The 15,321-nt window shown below is 54.2% G+C and overlaps 4 protein-coding genes across 4 annotated transcripts; 2 read left to right on the top strand and 2 right to left on the bottom strand.

Annotated features, from left to right (window-relative positions):
• Nucleotides 1-218: 218 nt before the first annotated feature.
• Nucleotides 219-1,237, bottom strand: J4E85_007429 (uncharacterized protein; the record flags this gene model as incomplete). The annotated part of the gene is made up of 2 exons (XM_051471661.1): nt 219-967; nt 1,027-1,237. 2 exons carry the CDS (start codon nt 1,235-1,237, stop codon nt 219-221), a joined length of 960 nt encoding a protein of 319 aa, XP_051324735.1.
• A 263-nt stretch (nt 1,238-1,500) lies between these two features.
• On the top strand, nt 1,501-3,043 carry J4E85_007428 (uncharacterized protein; the record flags this gene model as incomplete). The annotated part of the gene is made up of 4 exons (XM_051471660.1): nt 1,501-1,640; nt 1,694-1,878; nt 1,927-1,988; nt 2,036-3,043. 4 exons carry the CDS (start codon nt 1,501-1,503, stop codon nt 3,041-3,043), a joined length of 1,395 nt encoding a protein of 464 aa, XP_051324734.1.
• Nucleotides 3,044-3,565: 522 nt separating this feature from the next.
• Nucleotides 3,566-6,418, bottom strand: ATG13 (autophagy protein 13; the record flags this gene model as incomplete). Its single annotated transcript, XM_051471659.1, has 4 exons — nt 3,566-4,329; nt 4,456-5,989; nt 6,040-6,135; nt 6,185-6,418. 4 exons carry the CDS (start codon nt 6,416-6,418, stop codon nt 3,566-3,568), a joined length of 2,628 nt encoding a protein of 875 aa, XP_051324733.1.
• A 2,359-nt stretch (nt 6,419-8,777) lies between these two features.
• J4E85_007426 (uncharacterized protein) lies at nt 8,778-13,767 on the top strand (the record flags this gene model as incomplete). Its single annotated transcript, XM_051471658.1, has 2 exons — nt 8,778-11,895; nt 11,945-13,767. The coding sequence occupies 2 exons, from the start codon at nt 8,778-8,780 to the stop codon at nt 13,765-13,767; spliced, it is 4,941 nt and encodes a 1,646-aa protein (XP_051324732.1).
• Nucleotides 13,768-15,321: the final 1,554 nt, after the last annotated feature.

Here is a 15,321-nt window from a genome sequence, read left to right as displayed (position 1 = left end):
TGCTACGAAGGGGGATTGACGCCGTGGCCAATTACTTCTCTTACACCGTGACGAAGATGTCATGGTCACAACAGATAATGTCAAAATATGGATGAGCTTGAATAATGGCACATCAGCGAAACTGACATGATTAGAGCCTCGACATAGTGATTATCTTGTCAACTCGTGTAATCATACAGACATAACACTACACTACCCCATACCAAATCTTCACCCTCCTAAGCCTTCGGCTTAACCCCCTTATGAATAGCCGCAATCCCCATAGTCAAATCCTCCCACCCCTTCCCGGGCACCAAAAACCCCGCCTCCCTAATCATACTGCTAAACTCCTCCTGACTCGGGAACCTCGCTATACTCTCCACGAGATACTGATAGCTCTCCCTGTCCCCAGCAACCACCTGTCCTATCAAGGGTATAGCACCGAAACTCCAGCGCTGGTACACGGCGTCAAACACCGGGTTGTTGACTTTGCTGAATTCGAGACACGCGAATACGCCGCCGGGCTTCAAAACACGGAAAGCCTCTTTCAGCGCGATTTCTTTGTGTGTGAAGTTGCGGATGCCAAAGGCGACGGTGTAGAGGTCGACGGATGCGTCGGGTATCATGTCCAATTTCTCCGCATTCGCTTCCACGAAATCCAATCGTGGAGACCGCGCATACGGTGTTTGTAGCGATCGCTTCCGGCCTTCAGCTAGCATATCGGGGTTTATGTCTGCGACGACGACGCGGGTGTGGGGGTCGTGGTTTATGGTGGAAGCGTGGTCGAGCATGCGGAAAGCGATGTCGCCGGTGCCGCCGGCGATGTCGAGGATGGACATGCCTTGTTGGGTGGTGGGGGAGGTGAGGGGGTTCAATCCTGGGTTTAGGTTTCGCACGAAGTGGTCTTTCCAGAGGCGGTGGATGCCGAGGGACATGAAGTCGTTCATGGAGTCGTAGGAGGAGGCTACGGAGGAGAATACTGCGCCGACTGTGCGGTTTACCGTCAGTATTGGGCATGCGGGGATTGGTATGATTGAATTGACATACCCCTCTGCTCCTTCAACGCTTCAGATATCGTCTCAAACCCAAAATGCGTCGTTTGCTGGCCGCTGCCGCCATTCTGCGGCGACTTTGGTGGCGGCGTCGCTTGCTGCGCTTGTCGGATGGAGCACGAGAAACATCTGTACGGCTCCCTAGCCACCCTGCTCTTCCTGCCGCCCAGCAATTGCCGTCCTGTTCTCTGTCGGCTCGCCTGCATGTTTGCGCTGGTCGTGGGTTGTTGTTCGACAAGGCTTGGCGGGCGACTTTCTCGAATTCATGCGCCATGACACGCGCATTCTAGCCCAGCCAGCCGTACCAACCGGAAGTTTGCTAGCGCCCGCCCGCCATTGTTTGACCGCGGTTGACGTCGACTACGCCGACGCTTGCCGCCTACCCCAGGCGCATGCTTCCCCAGAATTTATTGATATACCGCTGTCCCCCCGCCCGCGCTTTAGTTTTGAGGATGTAGAGTTGCCAATTATGTCGTTCCGGTATACTTCGCGGATATTACGGTTACAGAGGCTTTCGGGCCTCCAGGCAGGGCTTCATGGGTCGAGGAAGGTTGTCGGTACGCCGTTGCAGTCATGTAGGGGTGTTGCTTCGACGCCTACGGCTGAGAGGTGAGTTTTTGTGTATGGATTTCGTCGGGATGGGAGACTGACATTGTGCTCAGGGTGTTGTTTCCTGGTGCGCTGAACAGCGAGTTCACGAATACTATGGAGTTTATGCAACCAGCTCAGGCCCCGGCTATATCCACGTACCGTGTCATGAACCAGTATGGAGAGATCATAGACAAGGAGATTGGCGTGGAGACTACAGATGAGGAAGCTCTGTCGTTATACAAGAACATGGTTAAGCGTCAGTGAGACTTGTACCGAGTGTGGACATCCCATTGACAGGCTACAGTGAGCATAATGGATCTATTGATGTTTGAAGCGCAAAGGCAAGGAAGACTATCATTCTACATGGTACGTCAAACACCCAACACCTCTCAACTTCATACTGACAGAACAAGGTCTCCGCCGGCGAAGAAGGCATAGCCATCGGCTCCGCCAGCGCCCTCTCCCCCGCCGACGTAATCTTCTGCCAATACCGCGAATCAGGCGTCTACCTCCAACGCGGCTTCACCCTCTCCTCCTTCATGAACCAGCTCTTCGCCAACGCAAAAGACAACGGTCTAGGCCGCAACATGCCCGTCCACTACGGCAGCAAAGAACTCAACATCCACACCATCAGTTCAACCCTCGCAACGCAAATCCCCCACGCAGCAGGCGCCGCCTACGCTCTCAAGATGCAGAATGTGCAAAACCCTGAGACAGAGCCACGCGTCGCGGTATGTTATTTCGGCGAGGGTGCAGCCAGCGAAGGAGACTTCCACGCTGCCCTCAACATCGCTGCGACCAGACAAGTTCCCTGCATCTTCATCTGCCGCAACAACGGATACGCTATTTCCACCCCAACCTCAGACCAGTACCGAGGCGACGGCATCGCCTCCCGCGGCGCAGGCTACGGCATCGCCACCCTCCGCGTAGACGGCAACGACATCTTCGCCGTCCGGCGCGCCACAACCGAAGCACGGCGGCTGGCCCTGCACGACGGCGGGCGCCCCGTCCTGATAGAAATGATGGCATATCGCGTAGGCCACCACAGCACCTCCGACGACTCCTTCGCGTACCGCCAACGCGTCGAAGTCGAGGACTGGAAGCGCCGCGATAACCCCATTACCCGACTTAGAAAGTGGCTTGAAGGACGCGAACTCTGGGACGATGCCCAAGAAAAGGAGTTGAGGAGTGCGACGAGGAAAGAGGTGTTAAGTGCATTCGAACAGGCGGAGAAGGAGAAAAAACCTAGTATCCGGAATGCGTTTGAGGGGGTTTGGGAGGAGTTGACGGCGGAGCAGAGGGAGCATGTGCGGGAGTTGAAGGATGTGCTTGTGAGGTATCCCAAGGAGTATGATCTTGATGGGTTTGAGGGGGGACTGAAGGGGTTGGATGATTTGTTGGAGGGGAAGAAGGTGGAGTAGAGAGTACCTCTGCTTGATCGCATTATCACTGCGCCGCCCAGGAATTCAGAGTCGAGTACAAAATGAGCGGAGTGATAACATATTCATTCATACTGCAGACGATCCAATCAAGACGTCTGCACTACCCTGATAAACCGTATCCATACCCATACCCATCCACATGCCTACCCATCCCATCCCAGAAACTCCGCGCCCGCCGAGCATCAAACACTGATGACAATCATAGATAAAGATCCACTCCTTACATGAGAGTTAGATGTCCTTCCCGGCCGTTTGCAAAAAAAAGAAACAAACACCCATTTGTTGAACGCCGGGTCCATCCATTCCGCCATGGTACTACTCAATCTGATAAGTGAGAAAAGAAGGAAAATTTGGAAATGCGCAACAACGTATGTAAAACGCTAAAGGGATGATAGAAAGATATCCCAGACTCCATGCCCCCGGAAACGCCGTTCGAAAAGCAGATAAATAAGGATTGAGAAGTGCAAAAAGCTTGACGTGTTTGTTTTGAAAGTGAGATGCTCAGCGGAAGTACGATCCACGCTTTCCGCCACTGCCTGTGCTGGTGCCACCTCGTGCTTCCTCGAGACTGCGTCGGGAGCCGCCGGCACCAATCTCGCTCATCTGGAAGAGCAGAGGTTCGTCGTCGTCGACATTTGTCGCAGCGCGGCTGTTAAAGTTGTAGCGACTCTGACGCTCAGTCGAGCTCGTACCGCCAGTGCTGAGGCTGGTAGAGGAACTGTGCGAGAAGAATCCGCCACGACCACGTGCACCAGCCTGGGTGCCGCGTTTGGCCATGTTGGAAGTAGACGACGGCCGGGGCAAGTCGTCGCGAGAATCGTTATCAGCAGTCTGGCTATCGCGATTGCCGCTAGCTAGTAGCTCCGTTTGCGCGAATAGTCCACTAGACGTAAGACCGGCGCTGGTCAGACGATGCAGATCGTTAGCGCGATCAACCTCCTCCGATGGTAGACTGGCCGATCGGACGCCGAACACGTCGGGCTCGTCGTCAGGCAGTGTGCGGTTTTGCTGGGAAACGGAACTTGATCGGCGAGCGTAGTGCCACGGCCGTGGTGAAGTTGGAATGGCAATGGCGTTCATGTTTTGATCCTCGCTCTCGCTTTGCTCTTCGACGTTGACTACATCGTGCTCCCGTGTCCTTCGACCAGGGCGGCTTCGACTGCGTGTAGGTTGGTCGTATTCCGCGATGCTATTCGCGCTGAGACGTGAAGGGATGGCTGGTGTGTGCGGAGTATGGGGTGAGATCGGCTTGCCAGGTGAGGACGCTGTGGAGAATGATGTGCCGCCTATCATCGCAGGGACGCTAGATAGATGGCGGCTGGAGGATGATGGTGTGCGATGGAGCATGGTTGAAGAAGAGACTGATTCAGCAAGGCCTGTATGAGACTCACGCATCCGCTGATACTTGGACAGCTGAGCTGTGGTCTTGTGCATAGTGGCTGCCTTGGCTGATTGGTCGCTCCGTGTGAAGCTTTTGAGATCCTTCTTCGACTCAAGAAGCTTGAGGAAGTCGGAAATATTCTCATCGTCCGTCTTCACTTCACCTGAACTGCCGCCTGTGCCCTCATTCATGGTGTCAGACCCGCGTTGCGCTGACGAGGAGAGGCTTCCCTTCCCACTACTGAGGTTGTCATCTTCTGTTTTGCTGCCGCCCCCTGTGGAAAACTTGCTCCTCCTATGACCGAAGCTACTGCTGTAGCGACTGATGGGCGCAGGCTTTGGCGAGCTTGATGCAGAAGAAGTGATGACATTGTCGTTGGGTAATGAAGGTGTCCGAAGCGCCGTTTGAGGGAGGGCAGTCAGTGACGTTCGGTTACGCGGTTGTGTGAGTGGGTTGGGGGTAGCGGTCCGACCAAGGGAGCTGCCGGGTCTTCCTACTGAGCTTGTGGGAGATGGAGGCACACCGAGGGCTGGCGAGGATGAGAGGGAGCCGGCCTTGAAGGGCTGGAAAGAGACCGAGGTTCGTCGCTGGTATGACGGCGTATCCACGGAGCGTAGAGATGACTTGGAGCCTTGGGCGGTGCGATGGTTGGGTGGCAGCTTCTGTGGTGGTGACTCCATGGGTGATGATGACGGCATATCCCGTGCTGCGCGAAGAGCTGAGATGGGGCTTGTTCCTGTTGGCGGACCAACTTGGTGGAACGTTGAAAGGCTGCCGTATGCTTGTCCAACATCGGGGCTCTCTTGCGCATTCATCTTGTTTACAGGAAGCGATCCAGGTAGTTGGCGTGTCTTTTGCTCGAAATAAGTGTCGTCCAGGCCCTGGAACTGCGAACTCAGAAGAGACTCTGAGTCTTCTACGCTGAACTCGCAGTTGGTGCGGTACTCGACTGTCACACTCAGAGGGCCTACAGGCGAGTTGGTGGGCTCGATGTCGTTTATGTCTGTAATCCTTTCGTTTGAGTCGGTTGGGTAGAGCGGCAGATTCAGGGTATCGACATTGGGGCTCTTGAAATCCCCATTCGAAACGCGGTAGTTGAGCTTCAGTGAGGGTGAGTTTGCGGGTTGCTTGGCGAGCACCTTGTTGTATCTGAACGCAGGCATGAAGCGCAGATAAGCGAACAGTGATCGGAAAGTGACGACGGCCTTCTTGTACACGTTGGGAAGCGGTTCGCTCAGCTCTGAAGGCTGCACCAAGCTCTTATCTCCGACGTGTACCCTCCAACGCTCGAGCACAACCTGTGTGGATTTGCCAGTGCGGCCTGACGATCGGGAAGTCACATCTGCAGAGCTGAGAGCCGCAGCGACGTCCCACTTCTTTCCATCATCATCGTGTATGACGAGCGACTGGTTGTGGCCGAGGCCTTGTATGTCCAGGTAGATGTCGATGCATAGTGAGGGATGCTGGCCGTTCACGGCATCCATGAGCTTCCATTCAGCGAGTTGGCGCTGGAGCACATCGCTATCGGGGAGGACGACATTGAACTATGGCATGTCAGTGAGGAATGTGGAGTTGCGGGATAGGCAGTACATACCCATTTGTTGTGCTTCATCTTGCCATCCTTGTTGTATGCTGGGGGCAGTGTTACGCGAGAAGATACGATGGCGAGGGCTGATTTGGTGAAGAAGTTCTGGTGGGAGTGAGTATGCGTCCAGCCACAGATGGGAGTAGATAAGTACCTGGATGACTTGGTTGACCTTGTGGTATTGCCCCCTCGACTCGGAGGCGGGCTCTCCCCTCGACATCATCTCGCCCTCCGACTCTTCAGCACCGCGGTCGCTGTAGGGCGGCGTGGTAGAGTATGCCGTCATGTCCTGGCTGTTATGCCGCTGGTTGTTGGTTCGTGTGGGGTTGGTCTGGAGGTTGCTGGCAGGCGAGGCTGTCCGCGGCGAGGGGCGCGAGTATGGGTGCATGGCGGCGGCCTCCTGCAGGTACGGGCGGGAAGAGAGCGTGTCGTGACTGGCAGCGAGGGACTCGGGCGAGTGAAGTAGGACGGTTATGGTTGCGGCGGAAACAGGCGAGGGTGAATGCGCGTAGCCATCACGAGTGCAGCCAGGGTCAGGTTCGCGTAGGAGCCGTCAGATATGTCTCTCAGAAGACTTGGGCACGCGGGGATGGTTCAACAGGCGGGTAGGGCTCAGGCAGCAGCCATGATATGCAGGGTGTTGGCGCTGTGTTGAATGCGTGCCTGGGGCAATGAGCGGAGTTAAGCTGAGCACCCGGCTGGAAGGGAGAAGGGCGCAGTGAGGGCGGCTGCAGCTGTTGGGACGACAACTGCTACGGCGGAGTCCTGGACAGAGACAGGCAATCAGGCAGGGCAGGCGGATGGCGGATGGCGTATGAAGAGTCAGAGAGGGTTGGGACGCATGCGCCGGGAGTCAGTCACGCGGCCGTGGTGGAATGACGAGGGCGGAAGATAGCTAAGCTCGCGCACGAGATAAACGACGCAGCAGCCGCGCAGTAGTCGGGCGGGCAAGATAAAGCTATCGGGAGCTGCAGGGAGCTAGCAGCAGGTGCTCAATGAGGGAATCTATCTGACTTGGGCCAAATCCGGGGAAGATGGAGGTGTGCAGTGTCCAAGCCGTGACTGGCGTGACTCGTTGTGGAAGCTTCGGCGGGCTCAGGGAGCTGGGACCACTCCTCCGACATCGAGACCGCGGCCACGCCATCATCCACCACCACCATCGTGGCCTGCGCATGCGCATTCACCCTCGCCCTCCAGTCGACGTGGATCGCTATCCTGGCACAGATTGCCTCATTGGTTAGCGAGCCCGGCTATGCACCACCGTTCGACGCCTCCCTTGCCTTTTCACAGCCTCTGGCCTCTGACCGGTCATACAAGATCTGCTTTATCGTCTGTGCTACCGCGTTGCCGGTGAGACGCGCTGTGCCGATTTCATCATGTCATGGCCGGCGAGCCAGGAACAGGCACTCCATCTATCGCACACAAGGTTTAGCTTGCATGTCAATGTCTGCGCAGAACGTCCATCTGCGCAGACTCGTATCTTCGCTGCCTACAACCCATGTCGAACAGACGTGTCGATGCATGCAAGAGCACCTCCTGTGGCTGTTCAGCTGCATATGCACTGCAAAGCATCATCACTTGCTTTTGATATCCACGGCCTGGCCTTGGCGTGTCCTTCGAAGGCACCCATGAACGCGTGGCTATCAAGACGTGCTATCACCTCATGCTCGATGATGTGATTGACGCCGTGTCTTCGGACCTTCTTCGTAGCTCCCTTGTCGTGAACTCATCGCTAGGTCCAAGTAGCTTCCAGAGGCTAGCTCCCGCCCTGCAGCGGTTCACGTTTCTTTTACAATCAAGTCTCGCCCTCGAAGCGCATCCAAAGTCTAAGAGACCCTTCCAGTGACTACAAGCGCCGATTTGAAGTCTGTCATATAGGGCAGGTTGACCGCCAGTCGGTGTGGAGTAGCCGTGCATGGTATATAGTATAGTCATACTCGCGCCTTCATCGCGCAACACTGAACCCCTCCACAGCTCTGCGTCCTCATCGACATGTCATAGCCGAGGTCGGACATCTCATGACTTGGATGCCATAGTCACAAACCACTGTAGTCACTCTAGGAGCTTACGTTGCAAGCAATGTCGACCTCCGAGCACAGCTTGTGGAGAGGAGGGCGCACGCCATTGGCTGGAACCCCATGGCTTCGAGATGGCCATCCCACAACGCGCCCGCAGTGCACCTCCGAATAGGTATTCGCGACTGGCGCATATAACTGACCCCTCCATCGCGCCTGCCGGAAGCTTGAGGAAGTATAGCAGTCTCATTCTGACTCATCTCACTCTCGCGACTCAGCGACTCCCTTACAATCTATCGCCTCGGTAGTTTCGTCATAGATACCTAGCACCTCAACCCACTCCCATTTCGCGCCCCGCCACTTGCGCCTTCCACAACCATCACAAACGCACACATTGCCCAGCAAGCTTGTCGCAATCCATCTTCGACTTTCGCCACGTCGCACCTCTTGCAGGCTCAATCTAACCACCAGCAATCGCTTTCGGACGACTTGCCACCTTGCCCCTTCCTCGTCCCCCGCGCATTCCCACCCGCATACCGATACACGTACACGTCTCACCTCCACCAACGACTACATCTGCCACACACCCCGCCGACCAGTCGCGTTCGGTCCCCCTACACGGAGTCGTCCTCAGCTTTACAGCCAGCGCCTTTAAACACGCTTTGACCCCCTGAGGTTGAGGCCAGGTGCTACTCGTAAAAGCTTCGGATCGCTCCTTCCTCCTACCGGCACATGAGCGGCTATCTCTGGAAATACTACCTCGAAGATGATGTCGACAACTTTCGACATGTCCTCGCAACCCCCACGCATACGCACCGATCCGCAACACAGAAAAGCTTCACTGGCTGGCAGGGCGGAGGGTTTGCCACTGCAGTGAACGGGAGTCCGGGTAGCTACAATGCATCGCCAATAACGAGTGCCAAGGGCCGCAAGATGGGCATGGGCGCGGCTGTGAACCTGAGTCGATTCGACATCAACAGTCGCGACGCTGCAGGAATGACTATCCTGCACCATTCAGCCTCGTCCACCGCGGACAGCGCAGTAGAGTTCGCGCAAGCGCTGCTAGAACATCCCTGGACCGACGTGTATATACAAGATGCGGAGAATGGCTGGACTGCGCTTCACAGGGCCTTTTACTTTGGCAACATCGCCATCGCGCGTCTCATTCTGAACCGCGATGCGCAGGACATCCTCGGCCAAGGATCCAGCGGGTTCAATCAGCACGCGCGGGGTTTGGTCAAGATCAAAGACAAGGAAGGATACGGTCCTTTGGATCTATTCTCCATGACCATCAAGGACCGGACTTTGCGACCCGAAGAAGCGCCTGCTTTCGATTCTGACTCAGACGATGAGATGGCTCACGGCGACAGTGGCGATGTGGATGACGAGATGCGCAAGAAGTTGATCGCACCGCCCGTACTTCTCGAGGGAGATGAAGTGTATACCTTTGGCAGCAACAAGAACGTCACGCTTGGTTTTGGTGATGAGGATGATCGTCAGTATCCGGAACGCATCACTCTGCGCCGCCCAGATCACCTCCTTCAGCGTTTTTATAGAGAGCATCGCGAGCGCCAAAATCAGTATTGGGCTGCGACAGGCGCTCCAATGCAGGATTCAGGGCTTCTCCAAGCGCGCAGTACTGTAGATCTTCCTACTCACATCCGGAATACTCCAATAGTCATCCAAGACGTACGAATGTCGAAACTGCACACCGCCGTCTTGACCACTGACCCAGTTTCCAATCTGTACATGTGTGGCCACGGTCCAGGTGGTCGCTTAGGCACGGGTAATGAAACGACGAGATATCAATTTACCTGCATCGAAAGCGGCGGACTAGGTCAGAAGAAGGTGGCTGCTGTCGCGTTGGGGCAGAACCACACTTTGGCCATTACCGAAGAAGGTGAGATTTACTCCTGGGGTAACAATGCGTACGGACAATTGGGGTACGCGCTGCCGAAGCCCGCTGTAAAAGACGACGACCCGATATCGACTATTCCCCGCCAGATCTTTGGACCTCTGAAGCGAGATGTTGTTACCGGCATCTCCGCATCCCGAATACACTCAGTCGTTCACACTGCGACCTCGCTGTACACCTTTGGCAAGAATGAGGGCCAACTCGGTATTGTCGATTCGGACGCACGGTCGCTTGAAATGCAGGTCGTTCCCAGAAAAATTGCGGCAGCACTGTTCTCCAGCCCAATCCACTCAGTTTCGGCTATCGACGGGGCTACAGTGTGTTTGTTGGAGAGTCGCGAAGTCTGGGTGTTTGCCAATTACGGTTATGCGAAACTCAGCTTTCCCTTAGACGGGTTCACCAGTAACTTCCTCAAGGAGAGCTGGTTGACTACGAAGTATGATACCGCACCGAACAGAATCAGCAAGATCACATCAGGTGGTGACACCATCTGTGCGCTATCGACTTCTGGTGAGGTCTTCACGGTCGCGGTTAGTCGACGTTCAGAGGGTGCCCAGGACGCTGGCACATCGACCACCAATCCGAAACAAATCAGAGGAGCACTTTCTGCACCGTTCCGCATCTGGTCGTCGAAGAAGAGCCACATGGCAGCAAGAGATGTCGATGTCGATCAGGACGGTTCCATCATCCTGACTACCGAAGTCGGTAGCGTCTGGAGACGTACGAAACGCGCGACGATCAAGAACGCAAGCATCACTGCTGCTGTTGAATCCAAGCCAAAAGACTACAAGTTTCAGCGTGTCTCGGGCTTGACCCGGGTTATTGCTGTTCGTGCCTCCGCATTTGGTGCGTATGCCGCGATTCGCAAGGATTGCGACGTTACCAGAAACCAGATAGGTGTGGATGAGGCTGGGCTTTGGGACGACCTTGCACCTTTGCTCTCTTTCCACGACTTGACAAACTATGAGGAGACGTCAGATGATGAAGAACCGACACCAAGATTCTGGACTCGAGCTTCAGAAGCCCAAGGTCTCCGCAAGCGTGTCTTGAAGTCAAAGGACCTGGAAGCGGAGATGACTGACATTCTGCGAGGTTCGTCAATGACACAAGATCAGACATACAATATGGAAGTCGGATCGACCTTGTCCGATGTCCGGATACCTGTTCACGAGTTCATCCTGACTGGGCGCAGCCGTATACTGCGGGATGCTCTGCTCGACTTTCGTGTCAGGGGCGCCGAATACGTGGTGTCTGATCTACTTACTGTCCGCGCAGAGGGCGGCAGAGTCCTGGTACTCTTCCAGGGTCTCGATTTCCTCACCATATTCAATCTGGTCCTCTACGCTTACACCGACTCCGTGATAGACTTCTGGAACGTTACTCGGCACTATCCTTCCTTGGCGCACAGGTATCGCTCGGTACGAACAGAACTGATGAAGGTCGCTTCTCGTCTCGAAATGCGACAGCTCGAGCCTGCTGTCCGTCAAATGGTTAAACCACGGAAATCGTTGCATATGGATATGGAGCTCGCTATCAAGGAGCAGTCCTTCTTCGAGAGCGGTGACGTCATCGTTGACCTTGCCGATGGCGAGATGCTACTGCATTCCGATGTAATTTGCCAACGTTGTCCTTTCTTCGAAGGCTTGTTCAGAGGACGTGCTGGTGGTCAGTGGCTCGCGGGAAGGCGGACGGAAGAGTCTTCACTCATCCACATCGATTTGACGCATGTTGAGACGCGTCTCTTCGAGCTCATCGTTCGCCACCTCTACACCGACGCTGGCGAGGAGATTTTTGAGGACGTCACGAGTGAGGATCTGAATGACTTGTTAGCGCTCGACGAGCTGCTCGATCATGTGATGGACGTTATGTCTGTGGCCAATGAATTGATGTTGGACCGTCTGTCACAGATTTGTCAAAGACTGATAGGTCGCTATGGTATGTATTTACGTTTGGTCTTCTTGTACACTCACTAATTGGATGCCAGTCAATGCTCGAAACGTCTGCTCTCTCTTGTCAGCAGTTGCACCAAGCTCAGTTGCCGAGTTCAAGGACGCAGCCCTTGAGTATGTGTGCTTGAGTTTGGAAGCAGTCATGCAGAATGGCTCACTCGACGAATTGGACGAGGACTTGCTGTTGGAGCTTAACCAGGTTGCCCATGAAAACCAGCTCGCTTACCTACCCTTTGCAAGAAGTGGACGAGCTGAGGCTCTTCTCTTTGACCGTTATCCCGAGCTTGCCGAAAGGATAGAGCGAGGCAAGCGCGCCAAGGTCGATGCGATAGTATTGTCGAATAAGTATGCGGATGGTGACAATCTCTCGTCCTCCTTCAGAGCTCAGAGTCTGGAAGAAGTGGCAGCTTCCCCGCTTCGCCAGCGCAACCGAAGAAGAGTATCGAAAGAAGCTAAGAGTCCAGTGCTTTCGCCAGCACTGAAGGGTCAAGCTTCCACTCAGGACCTTATGTTTGAGATGTCAGATGGGGAGGGCGATGAAGATGTGCCGAGGAAGATCAAGCCTCCGCGGTTCACAGAGCAGATTGGGGAGGAGAAGGCGGTGGAGACGCCAGTCGGATCTCCTGAGACACCCTGGGGCACGATTTCACGACCATCACCACATACGTTTGATAAAGGAGGAGACATACCACTGAAGTCTGTCAGTCCTCTTCCTCCGCCAGCTGTCAAGGAGACCAGACTACCTGGCCAGCCATGGGGTACTACACCGCTTGCAGGTCCTAAGCTAGATCTCAAGGACATCATGGCTCAAGACTCTTCGGCTACACCATCGAACTTGTCGCTAGGTCTTTCACGAGGCGAAAGCGAGCGAGTTGCGAAGGCTGCCAGTGCCAAGTTAAGTCAGAAGGAGCGCAAGCGTTTACTTCAAGCCCAGCAACTCGGCACACCTATTGCAAAGCCAGAGCCTGTTCCACCAGCTGTATCTCCTTGGACAGCAGCCGCGCATCGTAAACCAAGCAACAGTCCTGTCGTGACCCCAGTGGTGGTGCCGTCGCCGCCATCGAAGCCGTCGCCTCAGCCTTCGCGCGCATCAAGCACCCCTCAGCTCACCATGCGACAGACTGTTGCAAAGAAAGGCGCTGTATCAAAGCAAAAGGACAAGCGAGCCGCTTCGCAGAGCCAGGACGCAAACGGCGCTGGGTCACCCTCGCAACCCCGGCCCGCTGCTTCTGAAAGAGGCATGTCCGTCTCCACCGACCCCATCCCAACCCCCCGATCAGTCCGCCATATCCCCCTACCACAACACTCCTCAACCTCACCCAGCCAACACCTCAGCATGATGGAAATCCTTTCCCTGCAAGAAGCAGAAAAGACATCAATCCGCGACGCAGCAGCCAAGCGCAGTCTTCAAGAGATCCAACAAGAACAAGAGTTTCAACAATGGTGGGATCAAGAAAGCAGACGTGTTATTGAAGAAGAGGAACAAACGAAGAAGCTCGTCGATAAACTCTCAAAGGGTGCTGGCCGTGGACGAGGTAAAGGTCGTGGTGGTCGAGGTGGCAAGGCGAAGAGTCAGGATAAGGACAAGAAGGACGGTGTCGAGGATGCTGATCGGGGGAAAGGGAAGGGTGACGGTAGTGCTGGGCCAGCTGAAAAGGAGAATGCGCCACCAAAGGCGGGCCCGAAACAGGATGCTGGTGGTCGCGCACCTGGTCGCGATAATGCGGCTAGAGGCGGTCGTGGTAAAATCGGTCGCGGTGGTCGAGGTGGCGCAAGGGGTGGGCGTTCACAGGGGCCACCGAGAGATAGCACCGCTCCATCTGCAACGCAAGCACAGGCTTCTGTTTCGCGGACGTGAGTCCGGGGGCTCTCATTGTATATAACATCTAGCATCTTGATAAATCTGTATATTTACATCATACCATTCACAACCGTTTTAGATTTTTAAAAGAGCTCATCACATAGGGATGATGAGGACAGACTTTGAGATCCCTCAGTGACGTGATATCTGCGGTCTTGGGCGGCTGCTTGCTTCTCATAGTGGCTCATTCATCGCTTTTTCGAGTCCATACCATGATCATTCTCGGTGAACCCTCACGCCGACATAACTGGTTATCGTCTGAATTTTAGACAACTTCCAGACATGAATAAGGTAGCTGAGGCTTTTAAGCTGCAATCGGCCGAGAAGGCCATGTCATCTTCGTTGCTGATCTTTTTGAAAAGTGTGAACAAGGCGGAAGTCTTTCTCATGCGTCGTCGTCATCGATTTTTTTGGAAGCACAGGAAGGCAGACACCATGTCCGTGACCTCGACCGTTTTGAAGAGAAGATTTTCGTGAATGTAGTTAGTAAATAAAGAAGGTAGCGATGTCGAAGATGCTTATATAGGCAACTAGACTAAGAGCAAAGTTCCCAGAGCAGCGCAGACATAGTTCTGTCATGATCCGGTTTTCTGGAAGAGGAGAGAATATCTCTTCTCATGCACTGATATCCAAACAATTTCAGGAAGAGCCCCGACGGCAGACCATAGATGTTGGTAGAGAAGTTTTTGTTGAGCGAGAAGCCATTATCCGCTACCATGCACTATGCCAAAAGTCGATTTTGAGAGAAGGGAGACAGACGAGTCTCATACAATTGGTCGCGGAGTAGTTTCGTTGTTGTTTTTGTAATAGTGGAAAGAAGGAGGCAGATAGGCAAAATATCCTGACAAGACTTGCTCAGACCATCAATCAGTTAGAGTAACCTTTCGAAGGTCGTTGAAGGTATTTCAGGAGGAGGACTCCACAGAGCCATGGCGGTTTTGTCTTCAAGTTTTTGGTGTACAGGAAAAGCAGAGGTCTCTCCATTCAGAGAAGACATCTTGTTTTTGGAAAAGAAGATAGTATATTGGGGAAGTAGGATGCTGGAAGTAGAACTGCATGAGGGGGCACTTTTATACCCTTAACATCGCCTTCGTCTGATCAGCGTTCTGGTGTCGTGGTACAGAACCAGGTTTACATGAATTCTTGGTCGTTGGTTTTTGGAACGCATCAAACACTCAAATTGCATCACGCTCAGCTCATTCGTAAGGATCACACGAAGCGAAGTTCTACCTTGTCTCCAGAAGATGTGAAATGATGTGTTCGGGTTGCGATATACGCTGTGGCTCAATAGCGCACGTCTCTCATCAGCATACACAGGTAATATTTGAGTTTCGGGGGCGCAGTTCCGTTCCCATGAACCGTACTTCTTGCGCTTTTGAATACAATGACGAGGTCAAGCCTTGCTTCACATGAATTCTTTGACGCCGGATTTAGAAAGTCGGTAGAGAGCGCAACATCGGGTTTGCGATCCGCATTTTTGAAATTTGCAGTAGGAATGATGGGAAGTGAGGAAGGAAGCTTGAGGGTGGTGGGTGGGATATATATACTCAG

This window comes from Alternaria conjuncta, assembly GCF_024043145.1.
Source record: "Alternaria conjuncta strain BMP 0040 chromosome Unknown scaffold_10, whole genome shotgun sequence".
In the NCBI taxonomy this organism is placed as follows: Eukaryota; Fungi; Ascomycota; class Dothideomycetes; order Pleosporales; family Pleosporaceae; genus Alternaria; species Alternaria conjuncta.
The sequence above is the reverse complement of the archived record's forward strand: the minus strand, read 5'-3'. Positions and strand labels throughout refer to the sequence as shown.